This window comes from Sinocyclocheilus rhinocerous, unplaced genomic scaffold (assembly GCF_001515625.1).
Source record: "Sinocyclocheilus rhinocerous isolate Xijiao unplaced genomic scaffold, SAMN03320098_v1.1 scaffold144, whole genome shotgun sequence".
Taxonomy (NCBI): Eukaryota; Metazoa; Chordata; class Actinopteri; order Cypriniformes; family Cyprinidae; genus Sinocyclocheilus; species Sinocyclocheilus rhinocerous.
The window spans coordinates 746,615-773,066 of NW_015645650.1; the positions used below are offsets into that span (position 1 = coordinate 746,615).

General features: G+C 36.2%; 4 protein-coding genes across 6 annotated transcripts; 3 read left to right on the forward strand and 1 right to left on the reverse strand.

Moving 5' to 3' along the window:
- Positions 1 to 139: 139 nt before the first annotated feature.
- LOC107706898 (proteasome activator complex subunit 3-like) lies at positions 140 to 3,626 on the reverse strand. The gene is made up of 11 exons (XM_016510744.1): positions 3,469 to 3,626; positions 2,844 to 2,876; positions 2,694 to 2,756; positions 2,463 to 2,567; positions 2,240 to 2,288; positions 1,842 to 1,960; positions 1,690 to 1,758; positions 1,383 to 1,450; positions 1,258 to 1,312; positions 1,082 to 1,168; positions 140 to 944 (listed from the first exon to the last, which is right to left on the reverse strand). The coding sequence occupies exons 1-11, from the start codon at positions 3,508 to 3,510 to the stop codon at positions 864 to 866; spliced, it is 771 nt and encodes a 256-aa protein (XP_016366230.1). The 5' UTR covers positions 3,511 to 3,626; the 3' UTR covers positions 140 to 863.
- A 453-nt stretch (positions 3,627 to 4,079) lies between these two features.
- nbr1a (NBR1 autophagy cargo receptor a) lies at positions 4,080 to 13,899 on the forward strand. Its single transcript, XM_016510745.1, has 21 exons — positions 4,080 to 4,297; positions 4,990 to 5,052; positions 5,275 to 5,293; positions 5,417 to 5,439; positions 5,579 to 5,761; positions 5,942 to 6,019; positions 6,165 to 6,379; positions 6,520 to 6,639; positions 6,989 to 7,234; positions 7,484 to 7,643; positions 7,731 to 7,976; positions 8,084 to 8,206; positions 8,296 to 8,371; positions 8,486 to 8,596; positions 9,571 to 9,747; positions 9,864 to 9,995; positions 10,180 to 10,630; positions 10,754 to 10,836; positions 11,389 to 11,455; positions 11,950 to 12,052; positions 12,980 to 13,899. The coding sequence occupies exons 1-21, from the start codon at positions 4,196 to 4,198 to the stop codon at positions 13,157 to 13,159; spliced, it is 2,958 nt and encodes a 985-aa protein (XP_016366231.1). The 5' UTR covers positions 4,080 to 4,195; the 3' UTR covers positions 13,160 to 13,899.
- Positions 13,900 to 14,457: 558 nt separating this feature from the next.
- On the forward strand, positions 14,458 to 18,151 carry tmem106a (transmembrane protein 106A). Of its 3 annotated transcripts, XM_016510749.1 has the most exons (9): positions 14,458 to 14,617; positions 15,178 to 15,221; positions 15,346 to 15,510; positions 15,650 to 15,713; positions 15,836 to 15,989; positions 16,093 to 16,233; positions 16,381 to 16,424; positions 16,579 to 16,632; positions 17,667 to 18,149. In XM_016510749.1, exons 3-9 carry the CDS (start codon positions 15,387 to 15,389, stop codon positions 17,779 to 17,781), a joined length of 696 nt encoding a protein of 231 aa, XP_016366235.1. In that variant the 5' UTR covers positions 14,458 to 14,617; positions 15,178 to 15,221; positions 15,346 to 15,386; the 3' UTR covers positions 17,782 to 18,149. The 3 variants fall into 3 exon arrangements, with proteins under 3 accessions (XP_016366235.1, XP_016366232.1, XP_016366234.1); XM_016510746.1 differs by lacking the exon at positions 15,178 to 15,221 and having other exon boundaries at positions 15,383 to 15,510; positions 17,667 to 18,151; XM_016510748.1 differs by lacking the exon at positions 15,178 to 15,221.
- Positions 18,152 to 23,817: 5,666 nt separating this feature from the next.
- arl4d (ADP-ribosylation factor-like 4D) lies at positions 23,818 to 25,959 on the forward strand. The gene is made up of 2 exons (XM_016510750.1): positions 23,818 to 23,946; positions 24,709 to 25,959. Exon 2 carries the CDS (start codon positions 24,836 to 24,838, stop codon positions 25,436 to 25,438), a length of 603 nt encoding a protein of 200 aa, XP_016366236.1. The 5' UTR covers positions 23,818 to 23,946; positions 24,709 to 24,835; the 3' UTR covers positions 25,439 to 25,959.
- Positions 25,960 to 26,452: the final 493 nt, after the last annotated feature.

Below are 26,452 nucleotides of genomic sequence, written 5' to 3' on the forward strand. Positions count from 1 at the left end.
TGGACTTAAGTGTACTTTTTTGTGTAAAACTTAACTACTCGTATTCATACAGGGACTGCAAATCAAATTAGTTCTATAATGCGGATAACGACGAGTAAAAAAAGTTCAGGAAAAAAAGCACAACAAGAACAGCAGTTAATGACGTGCCTTAAATGTATTGTAAAAACAATAGTTTATTCAGCAAAATGTATCGCTCTCAAAACTGGACAAAAAGAAACCATAAAAAGCTTCCAGAATTTGATGAAGCAGTTATTTCAGATGAAAATATAATATTCCATCACGTAATAACTGTCAGCACACATTCCAAATAAAATCTCATACAATAACTGCGTCGCTTCCACTTCAGCCTACATGTACATTTCAGGTGAACAACGTAACCTGCTTTAGTGAAATACAGCATCAATAAGAGCTTCTCTGCTTCTCGACCGGAGAAACCGACCATCCTGGGTAGATCCGTAATGCCTTAACTAGGCTCAGAAACACTTGAAATGGAGAACTACATGGAATTTGGCTTTGCACAAAAATAAATGAAATCCACTGTTGAAACGTTTCTTTAATTAAATAAAGAAAAACAAATCCGAGACAGTTTCCTCGGGACGCATGTTCAGGCTCTGCCTTTATACATTTATACTGTCCGCTAAGAAACAAAAAGAAAAATCAAAACGGGCTCATTTTAAAGGGTTTAAAATAGTGACAATATTTTACAATTCTATCCTAAATGGCATGTTCTATCAGGCCGGATTGAGCGGTCCTTCTCTTGGCCTGGGTATAATGGGTGACAGGACTGCTCTAAAACCACCTGAAGGCTAAAGCTAGCTCCAAATGGTGGAACAACGGGCCAAGAATGAAAGGTAAGGGGAATCTTAGTACAGAGCATCCGAATTGCTGCTCCTCGGCCTCTTGATCTTCTCGATGTTCTTCAGGATCATGTCATGTAACGTTACCTGCAAGACAATTGCATTTTATTAAATCAGTTATCACAACAACACCCAGACAGCACATACATACTGACTTCTTTCTGTACATCAAAATAAAGAATCTTCAAAATCATTTGCATTATTACAGTTATAGCAATACTTACATATTGGTTTCTCAGTTCTGACACTATGATCTTGAGGCTGATGTATTCTTTCTCATCAATCTCTGAAACCGTGCGACGATAATCCTCCTATAAATCAAAATATATATTATACATATATAAAATAACTACTGAATTCCTGATCTAAATGGTATGCGTGTACTTTAGATACGACTTACAACATGAGGGTATTTTGCTATTTTGGATACCAGCTTTGCCCTTGTGATGTAGTACCTGTAAAACAAAAAATGAAGGAAAACTAAAGTGTCTAATTCTTAATTTGACAAACATTGATGTGTCGTACCTGGATATCTGATCCAAGAAAGAAGCCGCTTCCCCTTCCACTGTTCTGAGTTCAGCCACCGTCTCCTCCTGTTATGAAGATAAACAGAATCATAACTCCAACTAAATGGCTGACAATTTCTTTTTCATTTGACATTCCCCGACAGGACCAAAGATAAGGAATCATTTCTTTTAAATGACAAAACAATTACAGCAAATTGTGAGGAATCACTGCTTGCTCTTTTATATCTGCCTACAGCAAATGCAGCTCATGTTGTTACAAGGCTTTCAGTGTAGCAAATGAAGACCTGAAAAATGTGACACCGTACCTGAATTGAGACGCCAAAATTGTTGCCATCTTCTATTCTTGGGATTAACAACTGAACCCACATCTTGACCTAAAAAACAAAGGAAATGACATTTATCCACAACACTTTTAAAGAGTGAAAGCATGTCTGAGATTTTGGTTACATGGCCTTACCGTGTTGCATTTTTCTATGAGTGTTCTGATTTCAGGCTTGACTTTTTCAATCAGCTCCACCAGCTTGCCATTGCTTTTCATCATTCCACCAGGCATGACAAAGACCTTGGTCCCACCAACTACAAACAGAAAGGCGAGACATTACCATTTAATCTAACGCGTTTTCAACTACATCTGGAAGTGGTCGAGTAGACAAACTCAAAATGTTTTAAACCCTGTTTACACCTGTATATAGTGTTGTCAACTTGAGATCGGATTCACAAAACGCATATTAATACCAGAAGTGAACAGGGCTACAGGATAATGTAGGGAAGTGTTTTGGTACCAATGCGTTTTAAATTTATTTTAGTCACTTGCCAAAATCAAGATGCTGTTTTTTATTAGGCAGGAAAACTCACCTTTGTCATCTCCTGCACCATCTTCGAGTTTCCTCTTTTTAGCATTTTGCTATTGAGAAAATATTTCAAGGTTACTTGCTGATTTTTTTGGTTCATGTCAAACAGACAATCTTTTGCACAAAGCAACAGAAACCTATCCTATTCAGAGACTTTATATCACTCTTTCAACCTGAGCTGCTTTTGACTGATTAATGAAGAAGAAAACTTAAAAATGGCTTCTTACCACCTCAAGCCCATCGTGGATGTCTGTAAGAAGAATTGGGTCTGGCACAGTCAGATTGATCTCTGAATGAATTTCTTTCAGCTCACGGATATTAATTGTGGGATCCTATTTAAAAAACAAACAAACAAATAAAACAAAATGTGATCAAAAGGCTATCACACAAATGCACGTGTTTTACACATCTCAAGAAGTAAATGTCAAGAATGCATAATTTTTCATTATTAAACTTACCTTCAAAAACTGGTCAAGCTCTAACAGTTTCTTCGGGAAAAAGTTTGCAACCAAGTCTTCAGCCTAAATTTGATTAATTAAACAATAAGCCGTCCAATAGTCACGAAACATTCATATATATATAAAATCTGGATAAGTGCAGTAGTTCACCTCAGCTGTAATTCGTTCTCTGAAAGCATCAACCTGACAAAACAAGCAATATTCATATATAAATATAATCCACAAACTGATTTTTGTCGTCACAATTTATAATGTCGTGTCTTTGAAAGTCAATTTAGAAAAAAATACAACCGGCGGCCCTTTTATTTTAAGACGCTGAATGTTTACACTTTACAGCATGTACCATGTAATAGAGCCGTTTCCCGCTCTCTGTTGACTTTTTAGCCTTGCGATCTTCACCGTAATCCCTTGCCAACATAATCAACGACTTAAAAATTATTTTAGCTTACTGCTGTCAAAAACGTGCTAAAAACCACTAACAGTTATGTACTTTTCCCGTAGCGGCATTCTGCTGTGCTAAAAACACGCGGTTAACGCGCACGTGAGAGCTCTGGCTTCACTCTGAAGATTTTATATGTATAATCCTCACATGCTTTATTACAATATGTACTTTGTTTTAATTTACAACTGATTTCACAAGCATATGTGAGCGTAAAAGTTAGCTAACACGCTCACGAGGTTACTCACGCGCAAGCCGGCTAGCCGCAAGCTAACGTTTACAAACAACTCATCTGAGTGCTCTGTATTTAAATAAAGGAAGCGGCGAGACATTTACCTTTGTTTTGATTTCATTGTCCACCTTAAGAAGCGAAGACATCGTATTAATTCAATAAATGACAAAAGTAAGGGATTGTCCTAAAAGCATTAACTAACCGTGTGGCTCACTAACTGCTGTCAGCCACAAGGCACTTACGCGCTTCTAGATGACGTAAACGCTTCGAGACCATAGATGGGAATACATAGCTGTCACATCTGTTCTGCCGTGTGGAAGTATTTACTCTTCGTTCATTTTGAATTTGATGTCATCTGGAATATGCAGAATCACCTGATATTCATGGCAAAACCAAATCAATACAATATAGTGTAAACACCGACGTATCACTGTAATCAGCATAGCTACCGTGCTAAAACGGTATCTATATGTTCACACATCTATGTTCGGGACGACTTCGAAAGACGTAGCGTGCATGCGTGCGTCATATTTTTCTCTGTAAAATATGATTTGATGGAATCCCAAAATAAGTACCTATAAGGACCAGTTAAATACTTTTACGAGCCTTTAAGTATTTTTAATTTTAATATTTTGTAATAATAAAATATATATATTTAGTTAGTAAGTAAATCTGAGACACTTCCTCTGACGTGTGTTGGGGGCGTGTACGAATCTAGCGATGTAAACAAGAACGCAAAAGACAAATCTGACAGTGTTGCCACCACCGCGGGCATTTAGAGCGTCACATCCCCGCATCAAACGCATTCTTATTTGACTCTGGCTAACAGCCATGAACCTCCCTGTCACTGTCAAAGTGAACTTTAGGGGCAACGTGAAGAAATTTCCAGTCTTGGACACGAACAAAGCACAGTGGGAGACTGTGGAGGCCTGGGTAAGGAGTCATTAAGCCTTGCTGGGTGGCGTTTATGTGGGGACGTTTACATTTCTTGCTCCTGGAAGGCCGTAGCCGAGGCCTACATAAACAAACCTTAACCGGGGGGTATAAGACGTTTAACCTTCAGTCAGAACATTTAATCCTATTATATAGCAGATATGTCTTAACATATATCACAGTTGGGCAGTGTTGGGAGTAACGCATTACAAAAGTAATAATATTACAGTAGTATATTACTTTTTGCTGTAACGCAGTAATATAACGCATTACTAATCAAATTTGGGTAATATTATTACTCGTTACAATCTCAGTAACGCAAGTTACAACAACATATTTTAACTCAAAATTAAGTGGTGAATTTACTAACACCACAAAACAGCACCAGCGAAAAAATTACTCGTGTAAAATAGTTCGTCTATTTCCTGTTGCTGTAAATAGATGGTGGGTCTTTTATACAAACCCTAGTGATATAAATTGCAACAGTATCTGTCATTTGTACTTGACCTTTCTGTTCGGTCATAAATCAGATGACAGATGACAGATGACTTGTAAATAAAGAGTAACGTTGGAGAATATCTATTTTCTCTCTAATCTGCTTGTAACTCTTCGATGTCTTTAACAAAGTCTGCAGTTTCTGATGGTGTTTGTTTACATTGTTACCTGACTTAGTGCCTTTTTATAACTTCTAGATTAAAACTACATTCGGCTTGAGCCATTTTCAAGTGAAATATTTTGACGAGGACAACGAGGAGGTAAATAATAATAATTTAATAACGAGTTTATATCATTTTGAATATATCTGTGGTTTTAGTTTTACATTGATGGATTGTATTTTGTAAAGTATGACTTTGACAACAGTCGGTTGAGTATTTATTGTTATAAATAAAATTTTGAAAAATTTAAATTTATAATGAAATTTTATAAATATAAATTTCAAAAGTACTTCTATTGATATTGTCTTTTTATATTTACAGGTGTGCATAAACAGTCAAGGTATGTAATGCATTCAGTCAACAAATATGTTATCTGTAGTGTTCAAATATTGATATCATAGTGAATATAAAACATTATTGTTTATATTATATTATTTATTATTTTATGTTATTATTATCATAGATGAATATACAGAAGCTCTAAAGGTAAGAACTCCAATCTTTTGTGTGATGCACAAGCCAAAGCTGAGCCATGCTGTTATCATTATAATTATAATTCCAAAAAAAAAAAAAAAATTCCCCTGGCTTTTAACATAATGTTTTCGTGATTTATTTTTTCATTTAGAGTGCATTTAAACAGGCCAACCAGCTACACATGAATGTCTATAAGATGAAGGGTCAGGCAGAGGGTGGTGCAGTGAAGGCAGAGCTGAAAGAACTAAAGATAGATCCCAGACCAGCTCCGCCGTATCGAGCAAGGGTCAAGATGGCAGACAAGGAGACCCAGGTGACCCCCGAGCGGGACTCGGTAAGCAGTTTGCAGTCTTGTAATTAAACTTACTATATGCCATCTTTATAGTGTTAGCTGTTCATTAGTTCATGCATTACTTGTTCAGTAAGATATTGTGAATAATAATGGACTGTCCTTATTGCAGGCTGAGATAATTTCAGACTGAGAAAACCTGTTTCTGTTGTTTTTCTTAAACAGGCTGTGGCCAAAGAAAACAAAGGGATGAAAACCGAGGATGAAGCAGTACCAACATGGTTTAAATCCTACATGGACAGGGTACTGTATCCTACAAAAGTCAAACTGATAATTCTATAGATCTTTGCTTTTGATTTTTAAGAAACTAGCATGTCATAATAAACACTTTACTTAATGTTGAATCTGGTCCAAATTGTTGCAGAGTTGTTCTCAATCTTCTTTGCAGTTCAAAGATCAAGTGGTAAGGGAGGTGGTGGACAGGATGTGTAGTGAGTTTTCTGGTCAGTGTTGCACACACAGAGTCTCGGATCCTCCTGTAGAGGAGCCAAGCACCTCTGGCACTCAGAAAGCTACGAGCTCCACCACGCTAAGGGCCTCAAGCTCAACTCCAAATTGCAGTAGTTGCAAAGGACCAGCCACTGGAGGAGGATATCAGTGCAGGTGAGAATGTCCTAAAACTTGTCTTACAAATGATACTCTTTAAAAATATTTAATAAGCAGACACTATTTGAAAAAAAACTGAATTACAGGATGTCAAATGTAAAGCTTACTATGAAACATTTTCCTTCTTCTGTGTGCAGTGTTTGTCCATCTTGCATCTTATGTGAGCCATGTAGTCATAAACACGATCCCAGCCACAACCTAAAGAGAACAAGGACTCCTCTGTCTGTCCCTGAACGTGGAGTTACTCCGGAACCCAGGCAAGCCAAAATAAACACTTGTGTTCAGCACGATGTTGTGTATTTTTTAGGGCTGTTCAAATCCGAAATGTTAGGAAACTAATCTGATTCCAGTTTCTGGTTCTGGGATCAACTCTAGAATTGATTCCTCACTGTTGTTTGGGAAGAACATCTTCACCTAATCTGAACTGAAAAAGGCTATTAAAGAGGAATCAGTTCCCTTTGATGGAATCAATTCCATCGATTTGGAATTGAGTTTTGATTCCCAACGCCTCAGGATCGAGAAATGATTCCAGCCCTAGTATCTTCTCCTTTGCCTGAATGGTGTTAACTTGCTAGTTGAATTTAATTAATTTGGGCTCCTTCTCAGGTTTCTGAGGCGGGGTGACAGGACGGTGCGAAAAGCAGAGAGACAGCGGCTGAAAGCTGAGCGGAGGCAGCTGAAGGCCGAGGTGAAGGAGATCAAGAAGAAGCTGAGGCTGGAGAAGAGAGGTCTGCTGTGGAGTGGAGCCTCCAATGGGACCAGCAGCTCGGGCCTTGCCCCCGCTCCCGGCACATCTCTAGGCCCAGGATCAGCCCCAGGCCTGTGCCCAGACCCTCAAACATCCAGTCCAGAGTAAGGGCCATACTGAGAGGGGTCAGGGCTGGGATGACCTCCCTACCCAGCCCAGAACAATCATTATCAAGATTATCACATTGTCTGTTATAGTTGAGTTATCGCTGGCAAGTGGATGGAACTACCTCAAAATGCACCCGCTGCCTTTATGTATTACGTCCTTTTTGTACTTTTTTTGATATGAGCTTCAAGGAAAAGACAGACACTGAAACAAAGCTGTTCTGACAATCCTCTGTGCACTCAAACCAGGGGTCCCAAGGTCTCCTGCTCCACCTTGGTGCCCACAATGACTGCCATGTTTCTGGATGAGAATCTACCAGATGGCACTTGTCTGGAGCCAGGCACCAAGTTCATCAAGTACTGGAAGATGAGGAACACTGGCAACATCAGCTGGACTTCGGATACCAAGGTACTTTTTGAAACTCACCATAGCTTGAAAAGAATGTCTCCACACATGTTGTGGGCTGCGTTTGCATGTGTGTTGTGTCTTTTGTAGTTGAAATTTATGTGGGGCAACCTGACCCTGGGATCACGGGAGCAAAAAGAAGTCACAGTGCCCTTTCTGCAGCCGGGTCAGGTCGGTGTGGTGAGCGTGGCGTTTGTGGCGCCCCTGCTGGAGGGCACCTACACGTCTCACTGGCGCCTGGCACACTGCGGGGTGCAGTTTGGGCCTAGAGTGTGGTGTAGCATTGTGGTGGTGCCAAGTGCTGAACAGAAACCCACCCACTGCAGCAAATCACTGGTGAGTCAACGTTAAACCACAGTACCTTAATGTTTTCAAATATTGCCGGTTTAAGAGTTAACGGTCATGCCAACTGAGATCAAATACTGTAATATCTTCTCTTCTAGAGGACCGAACTTTGTCTAATGAGGAAAGATGGCATGTTCTGGTCAGGCACCAGAGATTGTGAAGCCTCCACCAGCTCCCGGAGAGAATACTTCATCCCCTCTGTGGACTTATTGACGGCACAGGTAGTGCGTTTTTCGGACACAAAGACGCCACCTTATGTTTGTTCAATGATGTGTGCTTAACTAATGTCCAAAGTCTTGTTGTTTTCCAGGATCTGTTGTCCTTTGAGTTGCTGGATATAAACATTGTGCAAGAATTGGAGAAAGTCCCAGCCAACACTCCAGCTGGTAAGGCCTCATTCTGGTCACAATTATGTAATATTTCCTCAGGGTCTGTTCCTCAACGTCATGTGCATAATTTATTGCATAAACATTTTTAGAGTAATTGTGTAATTTCCTCAGATATGACCCCCTGTGTATCTCCACTTCCTCATCATGGACCCTTGTTTGGAAAGCATGGAACGGGGTTAAGCAATGTCGAGGCTGGACATTCAGGCAGGAAAAAAAGTCAAGGTTAGAGCATCTTATGTGGAATTTGAATTACTGATTTGTAGTTGCATTTAACAACCCCTATTGATTATATCGGCGTAATGTCTAAATAGCAGGATAGTTCCTATAAAGCTGCACTAAAGCAGAGTTATTCATAAACTCGTAAATCCGTATTTGACGTATAAACTGTTTAAAAGTTTGGGGTCAGTGAGATTTGAATGTTTTTGAAAGAAGTCTCTTAAGCCCATAATGGCTGCATTTACTTGATAAAAACAGTAATATTTAACTGTTTTCTATTTTAGTATATTTTAAAATGTAATTTATTCATGTCAATGCAAAGCTGAATTGCCACATGATGCTTCAGAAATCTTTCTAAAATGCTAATTTGATGCTCAAGAAACGTTTCTTGTTATCAATGGTGAGAATATTTGTGCTGCTTAAAGGGATAGTTCACCCAAAAATGAAAACTCTGTCATTAATTAATCACCCTCATGTCGGTCCAAACCTGTAAGACCTTCGAACAAAGGTCTTACGAGTTTAAAAACGACATGAGGGTGAGTAATTACTGACAATGTTCATTTTTGGGTCAACTATCCCTTTAATATTTTTGTGAAAATGTGAAAAGTTTTTCAGAATTATTTAATTTATACAAGGTACAAAAGAACAGTATTTATTTGAAATAGAAAAGAGTGTCTTAATTGTCGCTTTTGATCAGTTAAAGTATTAATTTCTTGACCCCAACCTTTTGAACGGTAGTTCAAAATTAACTTGGAAGGACTTTTGCCAATAAATGATACTACACTTTTTTTTTTTTTCTCACTCACTTTTCTACTAAAACTTCACAGAGTAGCACAAACAATGTACCAGGAGGATAAATGACCTCTAATTGTTTTTTTACATTTTACAACCAGATTTAAAATGATCTGTTTATGAATCAAAGCCTTTGTGATTAAATCATGGGCAGGTTATTGATACTGATGTGGCTTGTTCTCTGTTAGCATTGCAGCCTCAGAGACAGAATGAACTTCTGGATGTTCCCGGCAGTGAGGAAGGAGATGAAGACATCAGTGGGACCCAGTTTGTGTGCGAGACTGTGATTCGCTCGCTCACTCTTGAGGAGGAACCAGAGCGCAAGCCTCAACGCAGGACTCGGCCCAACATGAGGAGGCATGACGGTGAGCTTCCGTCTGCTGTATTAGTGCTCGCTCAACTCAGAGCTTTGCTTATTTGTCCAATAGATATTTCAGATGCCACTATCATTTTGCTAATTTAGCTTCTAATTATTTTACAGTTCATGATGCTGCTCGCTTTCAAGAGAGATCATTACTGGTGAAGAACGACAGACCTCTGGCAATCATAAACAGGCCTGAGGCTCCAGTCCTTGTGCCAAAGCCAGTTATAACAGAGGAACCTGCCATGCCAGGTGTGCATGTTCTTCCTTCGTTGCTTTTGTTTTGTTTTCTAACGTCACTGTCGCTTAGACATACTGAAAGTGCAACAGTTACTATGAAAGCAGTGTGCCCTTCCGCTTGGGCTTGCTAATAGTAAACATGCCTTTTCTGCTTGAGCTGTTCCTTCTTTCAATTTACTCTTCGTTATTTTCACAGTCTTTTCAGAAGCATTGATTGGCTCAAATGAAAACCTCTATACCGACCCAGCTGCACAGGACGAGAATGAAGAGGAAGTGGAACAAAAGGGACATGAAAAAGAGGAAGCAGGAGAGTGGGATGAGGTGAGCAGCCAGGTGTCCTCTGCCTCATCAGAGGACTACATTGTCATCCTGCCTGACTGCTTCGATACTTCCAGGCCCCTGGGAGAATCGATGTATAGCTCAGCAATGTCCCAGCCTGCAGCCCCTCTTGCCAACGAGCCAGAGGTACGGCAAATCCAGAGTACGGCCGAAGGAGAAAATGAGGAGCCCATCCCTGTTCCAGCTCTTCAAAACAGCCTGAACCGGATGCTCTGCACCTCTCAGATACTGGACACTCCTCCTCTAATTCCAGAGATGGTACCTCCACCCATAGCTCTTTCGCCACCCCCATCTCTTCGAACCCACAGGTTAAAAAATATTCAGAGAATCCTCAAAATATTTTTTTAACTAATTAACAATCTAGAGTGAATGCAATGTATTATTATGCACTGACTTTCATTTGTTTTAAACACTTCATGATTCTTTTGCAGATCAGTGAGATCTCATGATCTTGAGTCAGGACCAGGGGCCTCTGAAGACAACACCTCTTGTCAACCTGACGATGACTCAAGTGGTGAGTTTCCATGTCTGCTAGACTAGTCAGTTGTGTGAAAAACAAAAAGTATAAATCAAACTTAGGTTAAAGTTTCTCGACTGTATGCAACTGTTAACATCATACAATGTTATAATTTTGGCTGAAAATTTTTATTTTTAAATAAATAACTAAATAAATATAAACATACATTCTAATGACTTTTTATTTAATTATTGTTTTATTTAATTTTTTGTATGTGTGTGTGTGTGTGTGTGTGTGTGTGTGTGAAATATTCTAATTGGAAGTAGTGTCAAGCGAGGTATGAAGAAATCACCAAGAAAAAGCAATAAATACAATTTAAAAAATATATTCAAAGAGATGTAAAAATGATTATTTAATTATTAAATGTTTATTATTATTATTATAGGCGGGCATATATTTCTTTAGTTTTGTGCCTTGTTTTATTCAAATAGCCAGGAAGACTGTCTTTGACATTTTAACTAAATGTTGTGTAGCTAAACTAGTTATGTAGCTTTGAGCCATTTAAAAAAAAATTGTGTGACTGAATTGCATATCTGTTTTTTGCCCTAGGTTGCAGATCAGATCATTTAGAGGCCCCTGTTAGTGCCTTTGAGACCTGCGGCTCCCAGGATCTCAGGTAAAACAACACCGTGAGGTCATCCTTTTGAGCTATTGTTCTGCTTCCATGCATTACAGGCATCACATTATAATATTTAGTTCAGGATGCATATATTTCAGGAAAGAGAGAAAGATCAGGTTTTAAATATCTACTTAAATGTAGTTTTTTTTTTAATGCACCTTTTTCTCAAGCTGAAAGCTTGAATGCAGCAGAAGCGGAAGTAGCTCTGCAGGCAATGTTTCCTGTGGTTGACCACAGCTGTTTTCTTTGTTGTCATAGTATGGATAACATAACACTTTTTTTTTTAAATATAAAAAATATCTTTAAATATGCACACCGTTTAACACAGTTAGGTCAAGTTACCCGATGTTCACTTAGCTGTTTCTCTTCTTGTTTTGCTTCATGACGGTTTCATGAATGTTCTAGGTTTCATGAATGTCTCTAGTCCTTCTGTTTTTTGGCACGCTACTATTATGACATGACCTTTTGTTCCTGTTTTTATTCTTCTGCAGGGCACGTCAAGGTGGCCTGACAGAGGGGCTGGTGAAGGGAGCTCTCTCTGTGGCTGCCTCTGCTTATAAAGCACTCTTCACAGGCCAGAGCACACCTGCACAGGTGAGATATTTTTCCTCATCAGTGCACAACACACTAGACCAGAGCATAAACAGCCACCATATAGTGACTTTCTTTTTATTACACTACCGTTCAAAAGATTGGGGTCGGCAAGATGTTTCTGAAATAAGTCTTTTATGCTCACCAAGGCTTTATTTGATCAAAAATGAATGAAAAACAGTAATGATTGTGAAATATAATTACATGTATTCCTGTGAATTTTCAGCAGCCATTACTACAGTTTTCAGTGTCACATGATCCTTCAGAAATCATTCTAATATGCAGATGTAGTGCTCAAGAAACATTTCTTATTATCAATGTTGAAAAGAGTCGTGATGCTTAAAATTTTTAGGGAAACCATGATATGTTTTTATTTTCAGGATTCTTTGATGAATAAAAAAGTTCCAAAGAACAGCATTTACAGGTGCATCTCAATAAATTAGAATGTCGTGGAAAAGTTAATTTATTTCAGTAATTCAACTCAAATTGTGAAACTCGTGTATTAAATAAATTCAATGCACACAGACTGAAGTAGTTTAAGTCTTTGGTTCTTTTAATTGTGATGATTTTGGCTCACATTTAACAAAAACCCACCAATTAACTATCTCAACGACATTCTAATTTATTGAGATGCACCTGTATTTGAAATAGAAATATATGGTAACATTATAAATGTCTTCTTTTCCACTTTTGATCAGTTTAATGCATCCTTGCTAAATAAAACTATAAATTTTTTTTCAGAAAAATCTTACTTACCCCAAACCTTTGAACAGTAGTATACTATTTCTAGAAAACAACTGTATGCGTATGGTCCTGTGTTTTAGGTAGTTGCATCATGCGTTGTGTACTCCAGTCTGGATTTTCTCTAAATCCTAGACTTGGCATGTGAGTGACCTTTAACATACTATCTTTGGTTTGGTTGTCTTTCAGCGGCCTGCTGTTGACCCAGCCTGCAAGGATGCCTCCATGATGGCTGTACTTCAGGAGATGGGTTTCCGTAACCAGCCGCTCAATCAAAGGTTGCTGAGGAAGCATCACTACAATTTGCTTGATGTGGTCAACGAGCTGGTGCAGTTGACCGACAACGAATGGCACATCTCAAGACATTAGGAAGCACCGAGCAACCTCAATAAAGTGTAAGAATTGTAAATGATTTCATCGTGTTGCAGCATTCTGTCAGAACAGGAGTGGGGTGATGATGAAATGATCTCTGATGTTGTTTTGTTAGAGAAATAGTTTGGACACTCGAAAAAGAGAACTGTATCGCTATAACTGACCATAGCTGCAATGATGCAATTACTTGATTGTAAAATTTTACTTTCATGTTTATATAGGACATTATGAATGGGGAAACAACATAAGGTTTATTAGGCAGTCTTAATGCTTTCTTTATTCAGTGTGTGTGCCCTACTAACACGTATAGACCGTTGTTAGCTAGGCTTCAGGTATCTTTTGTACTGCTTGATTAGATAAGAGGATAAATTTGAGACAATGCCCAGAGGGCTTTGGTTTGTTTGAGCACTTTTGCCTCTCAGAGGAAAGATATAAATAGAAAAGCCTGTATTGATTTTGTTATTTGTCACAGTGACCTCTATATTTGTATATCTTATTTTAAATCACACTAATTCTTATGTCACACTAAGGTGTTGGGCTGCCAAACGTATAGGAATGTGCAATGAGTGTTTTAGTTATGCTTAACACAACCAGTGATTGTTTGGTCAAGAGTTTTTGCTAGGCACCAATTTTGGACATCTTTGTCATCTTCATGTGCAATATATTACTATGAACTGAAGGCTTATCAACATGGCTTTGCGTGTCCAACACAGTGAATAAAAAACATTCCATGATCATTTCTGTGTGTTTGAGTTATTTGCATTGCATAAGCACGAATCTTCTTGCTATTGTAAAAATCACCCCAATCAGCAAAACTTGTTTGGTTAATGTACACGCATCTGACTTGCTGAAACAACAGAATGTTCTAAAGGTTAAAATAGTTACTCCTTTAGTCAGCTTCCTCCTATGAGACAGGAACTAAGCACAGATTCCCCAACCCTCAAGATTTTGTTTTTGGTATTTCTGTTGATTGTAAAATGATAGCCAAAAAAAAAAAAAAGAAGATTCCCAGGGCCTTACTGGATTCTATTATATTGTATGGTGTACTGGAAGAAGAAGATCTAATAGGAGTCCTTTAGGATTTTTTTGTTTAGAAAATTAATAAATGTCACTTCTCTTTTAATATTCTAAAAAAAATTTTCTTCACACAACCCATTTAGAAAACATCTACAAAGGCTTGACACTAATTCCAATATAATCATTTTAAAGTATGCAATTCCCTGCAAAATGCTGTCTCTAACCATTGTCCATAAACACGCAGTATTGATTATGAGCAGCAGATGGCGACAGCTGAAGAGAATCAAAGAGGGAAGTAGCTGCGCACTCGAGAGTTCATGCACGAGTCTTGAAGGAAAGTTGCCTGTGGTGTCTAATATAACTTACCAAACAAATGACATTACTCTGCGGGAAACAGTAAATCGAGATATCAAACAAGAATGTTTCGATGAATTCACGGTAGGTGGAAAAGCATTTAGTAATGTTATGACACGAGAAGATGTGTCATGACGTTGGTTAAGGAAAGTGACATTAATTCACCCAGTCTTTTGCGATTTTTTTTTGTGAACAGCCAAACCGGTCTGACACTGTGAGGTTGAGTGTACACTTGTTAATCTCTTAAAATGGTGTTAGTTTTACATATTATGGCTTTGTTTTAAACGCATAAATGTTGCCTATCTAGACGCGTTTGGAGTCAGCTTGAATGGTTACAAATGCTTTCTAAGCGAGCACAGCTCACTTCATCAGTTGTTTTGCGGTTTTACAGCTTGACGAAATTAACTTAGCTAACTGTAAATAAGTTTAAAATTTCATCACCTTTAACTATCATAGTCGTTATTGTTTGTAACGTTGGGTTATATATAATATATACAAATTCTAAATGTTTGCACTAATGTCACGGAAACTGCCATTTAAGGTCTTTGATCAAATTATTAAACTTTAATTCATAATGATCTTTGGAGTTTTATTGTTGTGGAGTTTTATTGTTCATTTGGGGCCATTTTACTGTAATTTTACAGTGTGACCTACAATGGATGTTCTGGAGACAGTTTGGTTCATTACTGTAATGTATAACTAGAACAATACACTCGCTTTCACCCTAACCTTAAGTAAAAGACTTTCTTTGCAATTACGTACCTACCTACAACAGACAAACCGTAGTGAAGCTCTCTTACTGTTTATCGTAGGTCTTTAGTTTTGACCCTTCATCTTCTGGAAATACAGCATTATGTCCCAGAATAAAAATGGAGAGAAGCGGAGGCTTTCCAAATGGTTGGACTATGGCAGCATCAATGGAGAAGGACAGACGGATCCATGTCCTACCTGCCAGGGCACAGGACGCATCCCGAGAGGCAAGTTTCAGTGATTCTGTTGACATGAAGTAACTGTATTTACTCATTTTCTTATTATTGGTTGCAAATAACATTTCATTTGTAGTTTTGGCTTTTAACACTCACCCTTATTCTGTCGATCTTATCTTGACATCCTCAGGTCAGGAAAACCAACTTGTGGCAGTCATTCCTTGCAGCGACCAAAGGCTGAAACCTCACCACACGTCAGTATCACTATGACAAGTAGACTATACTTCTTTAATTTTCAGTTTCAGGGATTAAAAAAATGTGCTTTGTAATGTCAGTTTTCTCAAAATGATGTACAACATGGTTTTATGTCCCACAGGAAACTGTATGTGTTTATATCAGTGGGGCTTTGCCTCTTGATCTGCTCCCTGATCCTGTTTTTCCTCTTCCCACGGAGTATGGATATGTCATCTGTAGAACTAAAGTCATCTATGGTCTATTTCACTCCAGATACAGTAAAAATTGTGATCACGGTAAGTGAGTATAAAGAACACATTAAGATTTGCCTGATGAATTGCAGTGTATTTATTTTTGTATAAAACTTGTAATCCTCTGTCCATATTATCCATTCTTCAGCATGAAATGAACCTTACCAACCAAAACTTTGTCGGTATCACAGCTAATAATCTTAGTGTGCAATCATTCATTTTCGAGACGGTGGTTGGCAACAACAAGTTGCCCAATGTCACCATACTGCCTCCTCGATCACAGAAAACGGTAAAACTTTATGCAAACTTATATAACATAAATGTGTTACAAAAAGCATCTGAAATCTAGGAAGAAATTTTTCTTTAAAGTTTCTAATCCTGACAATCAAAACAAAACTAAAATAAAGATGTCATTCATCTTTCTTTCATCTTTCAGATTAAAGTTATAGCTGACATTGTTATTGATGACTCTGGCCTTAAGTAAGTCATACTTCAATCAATATCTATGTCTTATCAATAAGGCCTTTTAATCATGTACTGTTTTCCATTATAATCCCAATGTATATGACATCATGAACTCTCAAATACACACAATATACTTAAAAACTTTCTTTAATGTCTGTTCCTTTCACAGTAATTACTGCAAGTCACATTCCTTTCAGATTCACACCTTATTCTTGCATTTGCAGTAAGTATTCATCTTTATCTTATCAAAGTATGCAGCTTTATTTTATTTTTGTTAGCATGCTATTTGACTGAATCACTGAACACTGGTCAGCATTTGTTGACGTAATGCTATTCACTATCAGCATTTATTCAATAAAAGACTTGTATTTCAATCCACATGTAATTTTAAATCATGTTTGACCAAACATTGCCATATAGAGGGGCTGGACAAAATAAAACAGTTCTACAGCTAGTATACAGCTAGTAACAGTCTGTATTCCATGTAAAGTTAAATATTTAAATAGATAATATCTAGTCACTAGATCTGTTGAATCTTACTGATACATTATAGGAACAGGTTAAACAAGTTTACATTTAGCCACTGCAGTTGGTCTAAAGAAATATGCAGCGATGTTCATCTAGGCATGACACATGCTTGTAATCATGACTGACGTCACATACAATTGCTTGTGCTTGTCAGTGTTGGTTCTCATGCAGGGGGATGAAGACCACTAGGGGGCCTCAACAACCTAGAAATTTGCAGAGGCTCCCTAACCACTGTTTTAGACCTCACAAGCACAAGTTATTGCATTCATGTACCATGAAATGTTCTCTAGAGATCAGTTTTTGTTTCAAGGAGCTCAGACCCGCCTAAGCTGAAATACTGACGTTTTTGTAAAAATCCTTACAACTCAAATTTGTCATAGGTCATGACACAGAAATGGTCACAGTGGTTAAACCAAGTGAGATGTTGTTTTTTCCCCGACTGTCAGTCATGTGAACTTTGTGCACTTTGGTCTATATTGAAATTTTTTCTAGGTTATAAAGTGCATGACATAAAACAATACACGCCATAGTAAAATATATAAACTACTGTTCAAGTTGGGGTCATTTTAAAGCCACTCCTTTCTGTTTTATTCATGTTATTTCATGTGATTTTCAGCAGGCATTACTCCAGTCTTCAGTGTCACATGATCCTTCAGAAATCATTCTAATATGCTAATTTGATGCTTATATTTTTATTATTTAAAGTAAAATTGTTTGTTTTCTTCACAGACTGACAATCAAAGTCTCCTACCTGTCCCATTCAGAGCAGATGTCTACAGATGCCTATGAGTATATTGACTGTGGAGTGAATTCAACTATGCCTCATCATTTTCCTCTGCTCTGAGACAAAACCATTGTCAATGTATGGCCATGAATGCTGATGTTATAATAATCAGAATAGGCTGCTTTCAAAAAGATTGCCATTTTATGTTATAGTTTACTACAGTTAATTTAAATGGTTTTTGACTATAATGATAGTAACATATGATACAATGTAAATATCACTGGAACCATGAATGTGCGTTGTTAACGTAGACCACTTTTCTTGTATGTCGATTTGTTAATTAGTGTTTACATGATATAAATGTGTTTTAAAATTTGCACAACACGAAATTGCACATTAAATGACCTGCATTTTATTTGTTGAGAATTCTTGAGCAAATCCAACCAGAACTGTTAGACACCCGGTTCTGTTTTAATTAGGATTATTAAACCCAACAATAAAGTCTGGTTTTTCGATGAAATACACCTTGATATTGGAGTTGGTGCTATCCAGTGGTCTGGCCTTCATCTTCACCATTGCTGGGAATACTGCAGAGACTAGAGCAAATGAAGCACATGTAGATGCTGTGTTTTCTGGATCGTCTCCACATTATAAGCTCTTTAATTATTCACTGTGATATTATACATTGCCATATAGTCAAAATAGTAAAGTTAAATATTTAAATAGATAATGCCCACCACTGGAATTGTTGAATCTCACTGATACATTATAGAAACGAGTTACACATGTTTAAATTTAACCACTGCAATCTCTCTTAAAAATTATGTGGTTATGTACTCACTGTGTATCTTTTGTTCATCTTGGCATGACACTTGCAAATGCATTGCTTGTCAGCCTCTAAAGAACACAAATAATATGTTTACACTGATTAGGATGCCATATTTTGTTGTTAATTTAGTTTTTTAATCATTCAAATACAGTCAACTCTAAAGTGGTGACTCTATGTTCTCAATGATATGCAATGACCCGTTATTTTGAGCAGCTTTACCTTGAGACTCACTGGACACTGCAGGTTCACAGGGTGTCATAGGTGCCGTAGACTCTTCTTTCTTTTTATCTTGGGTGCCTGCCTAAAAAAGCAATACAAATCCAAGCTATATATATGAAAAATATATTACAATTGAATATATATATACAATTAGGATTTTTAACATGGGCACCTGCATAACTCTAGCAGATAATCTGCGGTCCAGCACCTGCTGACGGCGACGGGCCTCCCAGTGCATGGCTGACATGTTACACCACCCGCTGGCCTGTAAGAGAGACCAAGTCAATGTGAAGTAACCTGAGACCATTTCCTGATTAATGAAATTCAAACCCAGATGCTGAGATGTTTCCTTTGTCATGATGACACTCATAAAGAAATAAACACTGAACTGATTTCTTAGCTGCTCATAAATGTTGCCACTACATGTCAGAATTGACATAGGCAGTAGCCTATATGCAATAAGGTAAACAAACCATTCATAATGTAATAATGCAGTTTTAGAATTGTAGTGTAACATTTATTAGTCTTGTCCTGTGCCATTCATCTAGTGAAAGCCTGATACCGTTACAACACATATGTATGTAACAGGCAAAGTAAAAGCATGCAACAGTTTGTCCTAATTTAAGACAAACTACACTAAATAATATAAGTTCTTAACAAAATGCCAAGAAAAGCTAATTTGCAGAGCAGTGGACACACTTTACCAAGTCCTGATGTTCTGCAGATCCACACCGAACTCTGCGTCCGAGGACGGCTTTGCTGGTTTCCTAGCAACGTTCAGTAATAGCTCACAACGTGCTGACGAAACACAGCCCGACTGTAGCGCACGTTACGTCATTTCATTGTTTATTTTTAGTATTTTAAATGACAAACATTCAATAAAACACTCTTAAAATTAGCAGAGTTGATTGAAAAGTCTGTAATACCACGTAACTTACATTTAGTTCACAGCCTTTTGTCAAATTATTTGACGCCTGTAGTCGGTTGGCTATAAAACACAAAACGCATTTAAAGTATATATTTTTTAAAGTGTGAATCTTTAAAAACGTGATTTATGACTCCTTTTGATGTACCTTCTGCTTCTGATTCAAACAGCATTCAGCATTTTAGCACATTTTGACGAACTACTGCTGAAACGTTAAAACGTCATTGCAACTTATATGTAACTTATATTAAAACCACAAAGTTTTTTCGCGCTCTGCAGGCACAGACAAAAAGTTACAATATCTCCGATTTGGTAGTGTTCAAAGTATATTTTTTGTGATGTCTAAATCTATAAAAACGTGATTTTTGACTTCCGTAGATGCACTTTCTGATGCAAATAGCATAAGCATTTTAGCGCATTGTGACAAACTTATGTGGTTACTGAAACGTTGTTTGAAACGTCATTGCAAAAATACATTAAAAGCCCAACATTTTGCGCACTCGGCATGCACAGACAAAACAAGATACAAGATCTCCGACTTGGTAGTTTCGATGCCTCCGGCTCGCCACAGAGAGGTGCTGTTCGGGCAGGAAACAAACACGACTATGGCAAGCCGTTTTAACATTTAATCTATAAGCCGTACTAGTATCTATTAAGTTCAGGATATCTCTGGTCTAAAAAGTTACTAGTAACTAAAAAATAAGTACTAGTTCTATTTTTTCTTAACAAGAAGAGTATAATTAAATACTAGTCACTATTGGAATAAGTACTAGTACTTATTCCAATAGTGACTAGTATTTAATTATACTCTTCTTGTTAAGAAAAAATAGAACTAGTACTTATTTTTTAGATACTAGTATCTTTTCCATTAAGTACTAGTACTTATTCCAATAGTGACTAGTATTTAATTATACTCTTCTTGTTAAGAAAAAATAGAACTAGTACTTATTTTTTAGATACTAGTATCTTTTCCATTAAGTACTAGTACTTATTCCAATAGTGACTAGTATTTAATTATACTCTTCTTGTTAAGAAAAAATAGAACTAGTACTTATTTTTTAGATACTAGTATCTTTTCCATTAAGTACTAGTACTTATTCCAATAGTGACTAGTATTTAATTATACTCTTCTTGTTAAGAAAAAATAGAACTAGTACTTATTTTTTAGATACTAGTATCTTTTCCATTAAGTACTAGTACTTATTCCAATAGTGACTAGTATTTAATTATACTCTTCTTGTTAAGAAAAAATAGAACTAGTACTTATTTTTTAGATACTAGTATCTTTTCCATTAAGTACTAGTACTTATTCCAATAGTGACTAGTATTTAATTATACTCTTCTTGTTAAGAAAAAATAGAACTAGTACTTATTTTTTAGATACTAGTATCTTTTCCATTAAGTACTAGTACTTATTCCAATAGTGACTAGTATTTAATTATACTCTTCTTGTTAAGAAAAAATAGAACTAGTACTTATTTTTTAGATACTAGTATCTTTTCCATTAAGTACTAGTACTTATTCCAATAGTGACTAGTATTTAATTATACTCTTCTTGTTAAGAAAAAATAGAACTAGTACTTATTTTTTAGATACTAGTATCTTTTCCATTAAGTACTAGTACTTATTCCAATAGTGACTAGTATTTAATTATACTCTTCTTGTTAAGAAAAAATAGAACTAGTACTTATTTTTTAGATACTAGTATCTTTTCCATTAAGTACTAGTACTTATTCCAATAGTGACTAGTATTTAATTATACTCTTCTTGTTAAGAAAAAATAGAACTAGTACTTATTTTTTAGATACTAGTATCTTTTCCATTAAGTACTAGTACTTATTCCAATAGTGACTAGTATTTAATTATACTCTTCTTGTTAAGAAAAAATAGAACTAGTACTTATTTTTTAGATACTAGTATCTTTTCCATTAAGTACTAGTACTTATTCCAATAGTGACTAGTATTTAATTATACTCTTCTTGTTAAGAAAAAATAGAACTAGTACTTATTTTTTAGATACTAGTATCTTTTCCATTAAGTACTAGTACTTATTCCAATAGTGACTAGTATTTAATTATACTCTTCTTGTTAAGAAAAAATAGAACTAGTACTTATTTTTTAGATACTAGTATCTTTTCCATTAAGTACTAGTACTTATTCCAATAGTGACTAGTATTTAATTATACTCTTCTTGTTAAGAAAAAATAGAACTAGTACTTATTTTTTAGATACTAGTATCTTTTCCATTAAGTACTAGTACTTATTCCAATAGTGACTAGTATTTAATTATACTCTTCTTGTTAAGAAAAAATAGAACTAGTACTTATTTTTTAGATACTAGTATCTTTTCCATTAAGTACTAGTACTTATTCCAATAGTGACTAGTATTTAATTATACTCTTCTTGTTAAGAAAAAATAGAACTAGTACTTATTTTTTAGATACTAGTATCTTTTCCATTAAGTACTAGTACTTATTCCAATAGTGACTAGTATTTAATTATACTCTTCTTGTTAAGAAAAAATAGAACTAGTACTTATTTTTTAGATACTAGTATCTTTTCCATTAAGTACTAGTACTTATTCCAATAGTGACTAGTATTTAATTATACTCTTCTTGTTAAGAAAAAATAGAACTAGTACTTATTTTTTAGATACTAGTATCTTTTCCATTAAGTACTAGTACTTATTCCAATAGTGACTAGTATTTAATTATACTCTTCTTGTTAAGAAAAAATAGAACTAGTACTTATTTTTTAGATACTAGTATCTTTTCCATTAAGTACTAGTACTTATTCCAATAGTGACTAGTATTTAATTATACTCTTCTTGTTAAGAAAAAATAGAACTAGTACTTATTTTTTAGATACTAGTATCTTTTCCATTAAGTACTAGTACTTATTCCAATAGTGACTAGTATTTAATTATACTCTTCTTGTTAAGAAAAAATAGAACTAGTACTTATTTTTTAGATACTAGTATCTTTTCCATTAAGTACTAGTACTTATTCCAATAGTGACTAGTATTTAATTATACTCTTCTTGTTAAGAAAAAATAGAACTAGTACTTATTTTTTAGATACTAGTATCTTTTCCATTAAGTACTAGTACTTATTCCAATAGTGACTAGTATTTAATTATACTCTTCTTGTTAAGAAAAAATAGAACTAGTACTTATTTTTTAGATACTAGTATCTTTTCCATTAAGTACTAGTACTTATTCCAATAGTGACTAGTATTTAATTATACTCTTCTTGTTAAGAAAAAATAGAACTAGTACTTATTTTTTAGATACTAGTATCTTTTCCATTAAGTACTAGTACTTATTCCAATAGTGACTAGTATTTAATTATACTCTTCTTGTTAAGAAAAAATAGAACTAGTACTTATTTTTTAGATACTAGTATCTTTTCCATTAAGTACTAGTACTTATTCCAATAGTGACTAGTATTTAATTATACTCTTCTTGTTAAGAAAAAATAGAACTAGTACTTATTTTTTAGATACTAGTATCTTTTCCATTAAGTACTAGTACTTATTCCAATAGTGACTAGTATTTAATTATACTCTTCTTGTTAAGAAAAAATAGAACTAGTACTTATTTTTTAGATACTAGTATCTTTTCCATTAAGTACTAGTACTTATTCCAATAGTGACTAGTATTTAATTATACTCTTCTTGTTAAGAAAAAATAGAACTAGTACTTATTTTTTAGATACTAGTATCTTTTCCATTAAGTACTAGTACTTATTCCAATAGTGACTAGTATTTAATTATACTCTTCTTGTTAAGAAAAAATAGAACTAGTACTTATTTTTTAGATACTAGTATCTTTTCCATTAAGTACTAGTACTTATTCCAATAGTGACTAGTATTTAATTATACTCTTCTTGTTAAGAAAAAATAGAACTAGTACTTATTTTTTAGATACTAGTATCTTTTCCATTAAGTACTAGTACTTATTCAATAGATACTAGTACGGCTTATAGATTAAATGTTACAACGGCTTTCCATAACACGACTTGACATTGGATATCTCGCCGGTACAGAACGGTACAGGACGATACGGACGCCGAACAATCAAACGCTAGAGGGAGTAGCGAGGGAGGAATGGGGGGCTCGTCTGACGTCACATGCGGGGATTGGTGTGCTAGATCTTGTGCGCTCAGCTCCACTTTCATATCTGAGGTCACTGGTATCGGAGGGAAGAGGGACTCTGGAAAAATGATCATTGTTTTGAGTTGTTTGGATAACTGGTCGCCTAAGTTTTTAAAGTGAGAAATGGAAACGATGCCTGTTACAAGATAAATATTAGGTAAGTGATGTAACGTTAAATGTTCACATCATTTTACAAGCGAGGTTTTCGTTCTTGCTACACTGCGGTTTTCGTTCTCAAGTATGTGCTGAATTTACTCGACAAAGCTGTTTTTGATTTTAACTTGCAGTCTGTAATCTTTTTCATGCTTTTTCTTAAGTTGTTTCGAATAGGATTTTACTATTTCAACTTTAAATGCTCTAAGGTACCAGATTTCATAGTTTTGACAGTTGTGGTAATATTACTTAGACGTTGACATACCCAAAATTTCCATTTAAACTAACGTTATATGCGTAAAAATCAGTTGCAGTATAGAAAATGATAATATCCATGTTCAAATCTGGTTCTCTCAATTTTGTTAGAAACTATCTGATAAGATAACATCTAATGTTGATATCTGTCTCCTAAATAGGTAAAATAAAGATAAAGATAAAATTGTCTTTTTTTTTGGAAATCTATTTCTGTTTTGACTGTTAAGAGGATTTGGTGCTGCAAATAAGCATACAGAGCAACCTCTAGGCTCTCAATTACAGTCTTTACCTACAAATAAATTATTTGTATTTTTTTTGTATTTTAACCTTTCAGTGAGCTATTGTTAATATGACACCAAAGCCTTTTTACTAATTTAATTTAGAGATTTTTTTTTTTATCATATAGAACGAAATACTTTTTGTCTGCTTTTGCTCTAAGGCAAATCTGGCTAAGTTGTAAATAACTTCCATATCTGTGACGATAATCAACTTTTGTTTTCTCTTTAATTAGGGTCCACACGGTGCCTCCGATCTTACAGCACCTCTGTCTGTCTGCAGTACCTTTGAAGTAGGTGCAGATGCCAAACACTTAGACAAATCTACTTCTCCTTACAAGAGGGTGCGAAAACCAAGTTGCCATGGGAAACCAGTTGACAGAGATTGCCCCCAATACACCGTTCCTGCCTAACTTCCAGTCCCTCCACGTTGTGGTCATTGGTTTGGACTCTGCAGGCAAAACCTCGCTTCTCTACAGACTGAAGCTGAAGGAATTTGTTGAAACTATCCCAACCAAGGGATTTAACACTGAGAAGATTAAAGTTCCTGTGGGAAATGGCCGTGCCATTACCTTCCAGGTGTGGGACGTGGGTGGTCAGGAGAAGCTTCGGCCTTTGTGGAAGTCCTACACGCGGCGCACAGACGGCATGGTCTTTGTTGTGGACTCCACGGAGGTGGAGCGCATGGAGGAGGCTAAGGTGGAGCTGCACAAGATCACACGCACGTCAGAGAACCAAGGAGTGCCAGTGCTGGTGTTGGCTAACAAACAGGACCTTCCAGTCGCGCTGCCTGTTTCTGACGTGGAGAAGGTTTTGGCTGTACATGAACTGAGTGCCTCCACCCTGCACCATGTGCAAGGATGCAGTGCGGTCGACGGGCAGGGCTTACAGCCGAGTTTGGAAAAACTGTATGAAATGATCCTCAAACGAAAGAAAATGGTGAAGCACAGCAAGAAAAAAAGATGAGCTGAACAGGACAGCATATTTGCGAAGCTCCCCTGTTGTCGGATTTTGCATCGAATCCCTGAATGAAGGAAATGCTCCAGATGGCCCAGTGGTCAGGAGAAAACAGATTTGACCTTTATGTGTCACACAGTATTGAACTGCTTTCTTCCATGCCTAGTAATTGCTGTGCAGCTCCCCTTTGTAATCAAGGAAAATGTGACAGCATTGATAGGCTGTAGTTTCAGCAGAATATAAGCCTACGTCCTTGCCTTTTTTCTTTTTTCAAGCAAGAAAGAGACTAAATAATAGCTTGGCAACATTTTCACTTCAGACTTCAGACATCATTTTTTCTACAAACGTTAGGTTGATTGCCAGTGCCGATATAATAAAAGGCCATATAAATGTTCAGGCTATGCTAGTTGTGAAACTGAAATCGATATTCACTCTTCACAGATCTACATTTTAGTTTTGTTTTTACATGCTGTAAATAGTTTTTGTAATGCTGTAGAATTAATAAATTATAGACTGCTTTGACACAGTCAGTGTTTCAGAAGCCATATCTTTTATACCTGAGGCTGAATGGTATTTGCTGATATGATAATCATATTAATGATAATTTATTTGATGTTACCTGATCCTGCTCTGTATGTGCTGTTAAAACATAAAATCACACTAATATATATGACATAAGCTTTTCATTCGCTGTGATGAAACAGAAAACAGCCCCTATTAAACTATTAATAGAGCAGGCGCTCATGATGATGTCATCTGTGTTCAGGGAGAGCATCCCACAGGAAATGCATTGATGCTGAAAGAACATTGTTTGATGTAACCGTGGTGTTATAGCCTAATTCGGAAGCTGAGCCTAGAAATGGGCGGAAGCAACATTATATCACATTTGCTGACACAATATACAAGATTTATTAAACACAAAACGGACAGCGGGTGATCATTTTTAATGCTGCAGGGGCAAATGTAGTATTCTTTTGGGGTTTGCATTGTTTTAAGAGAGCAAATGGTTTTTGAATGTCCCGA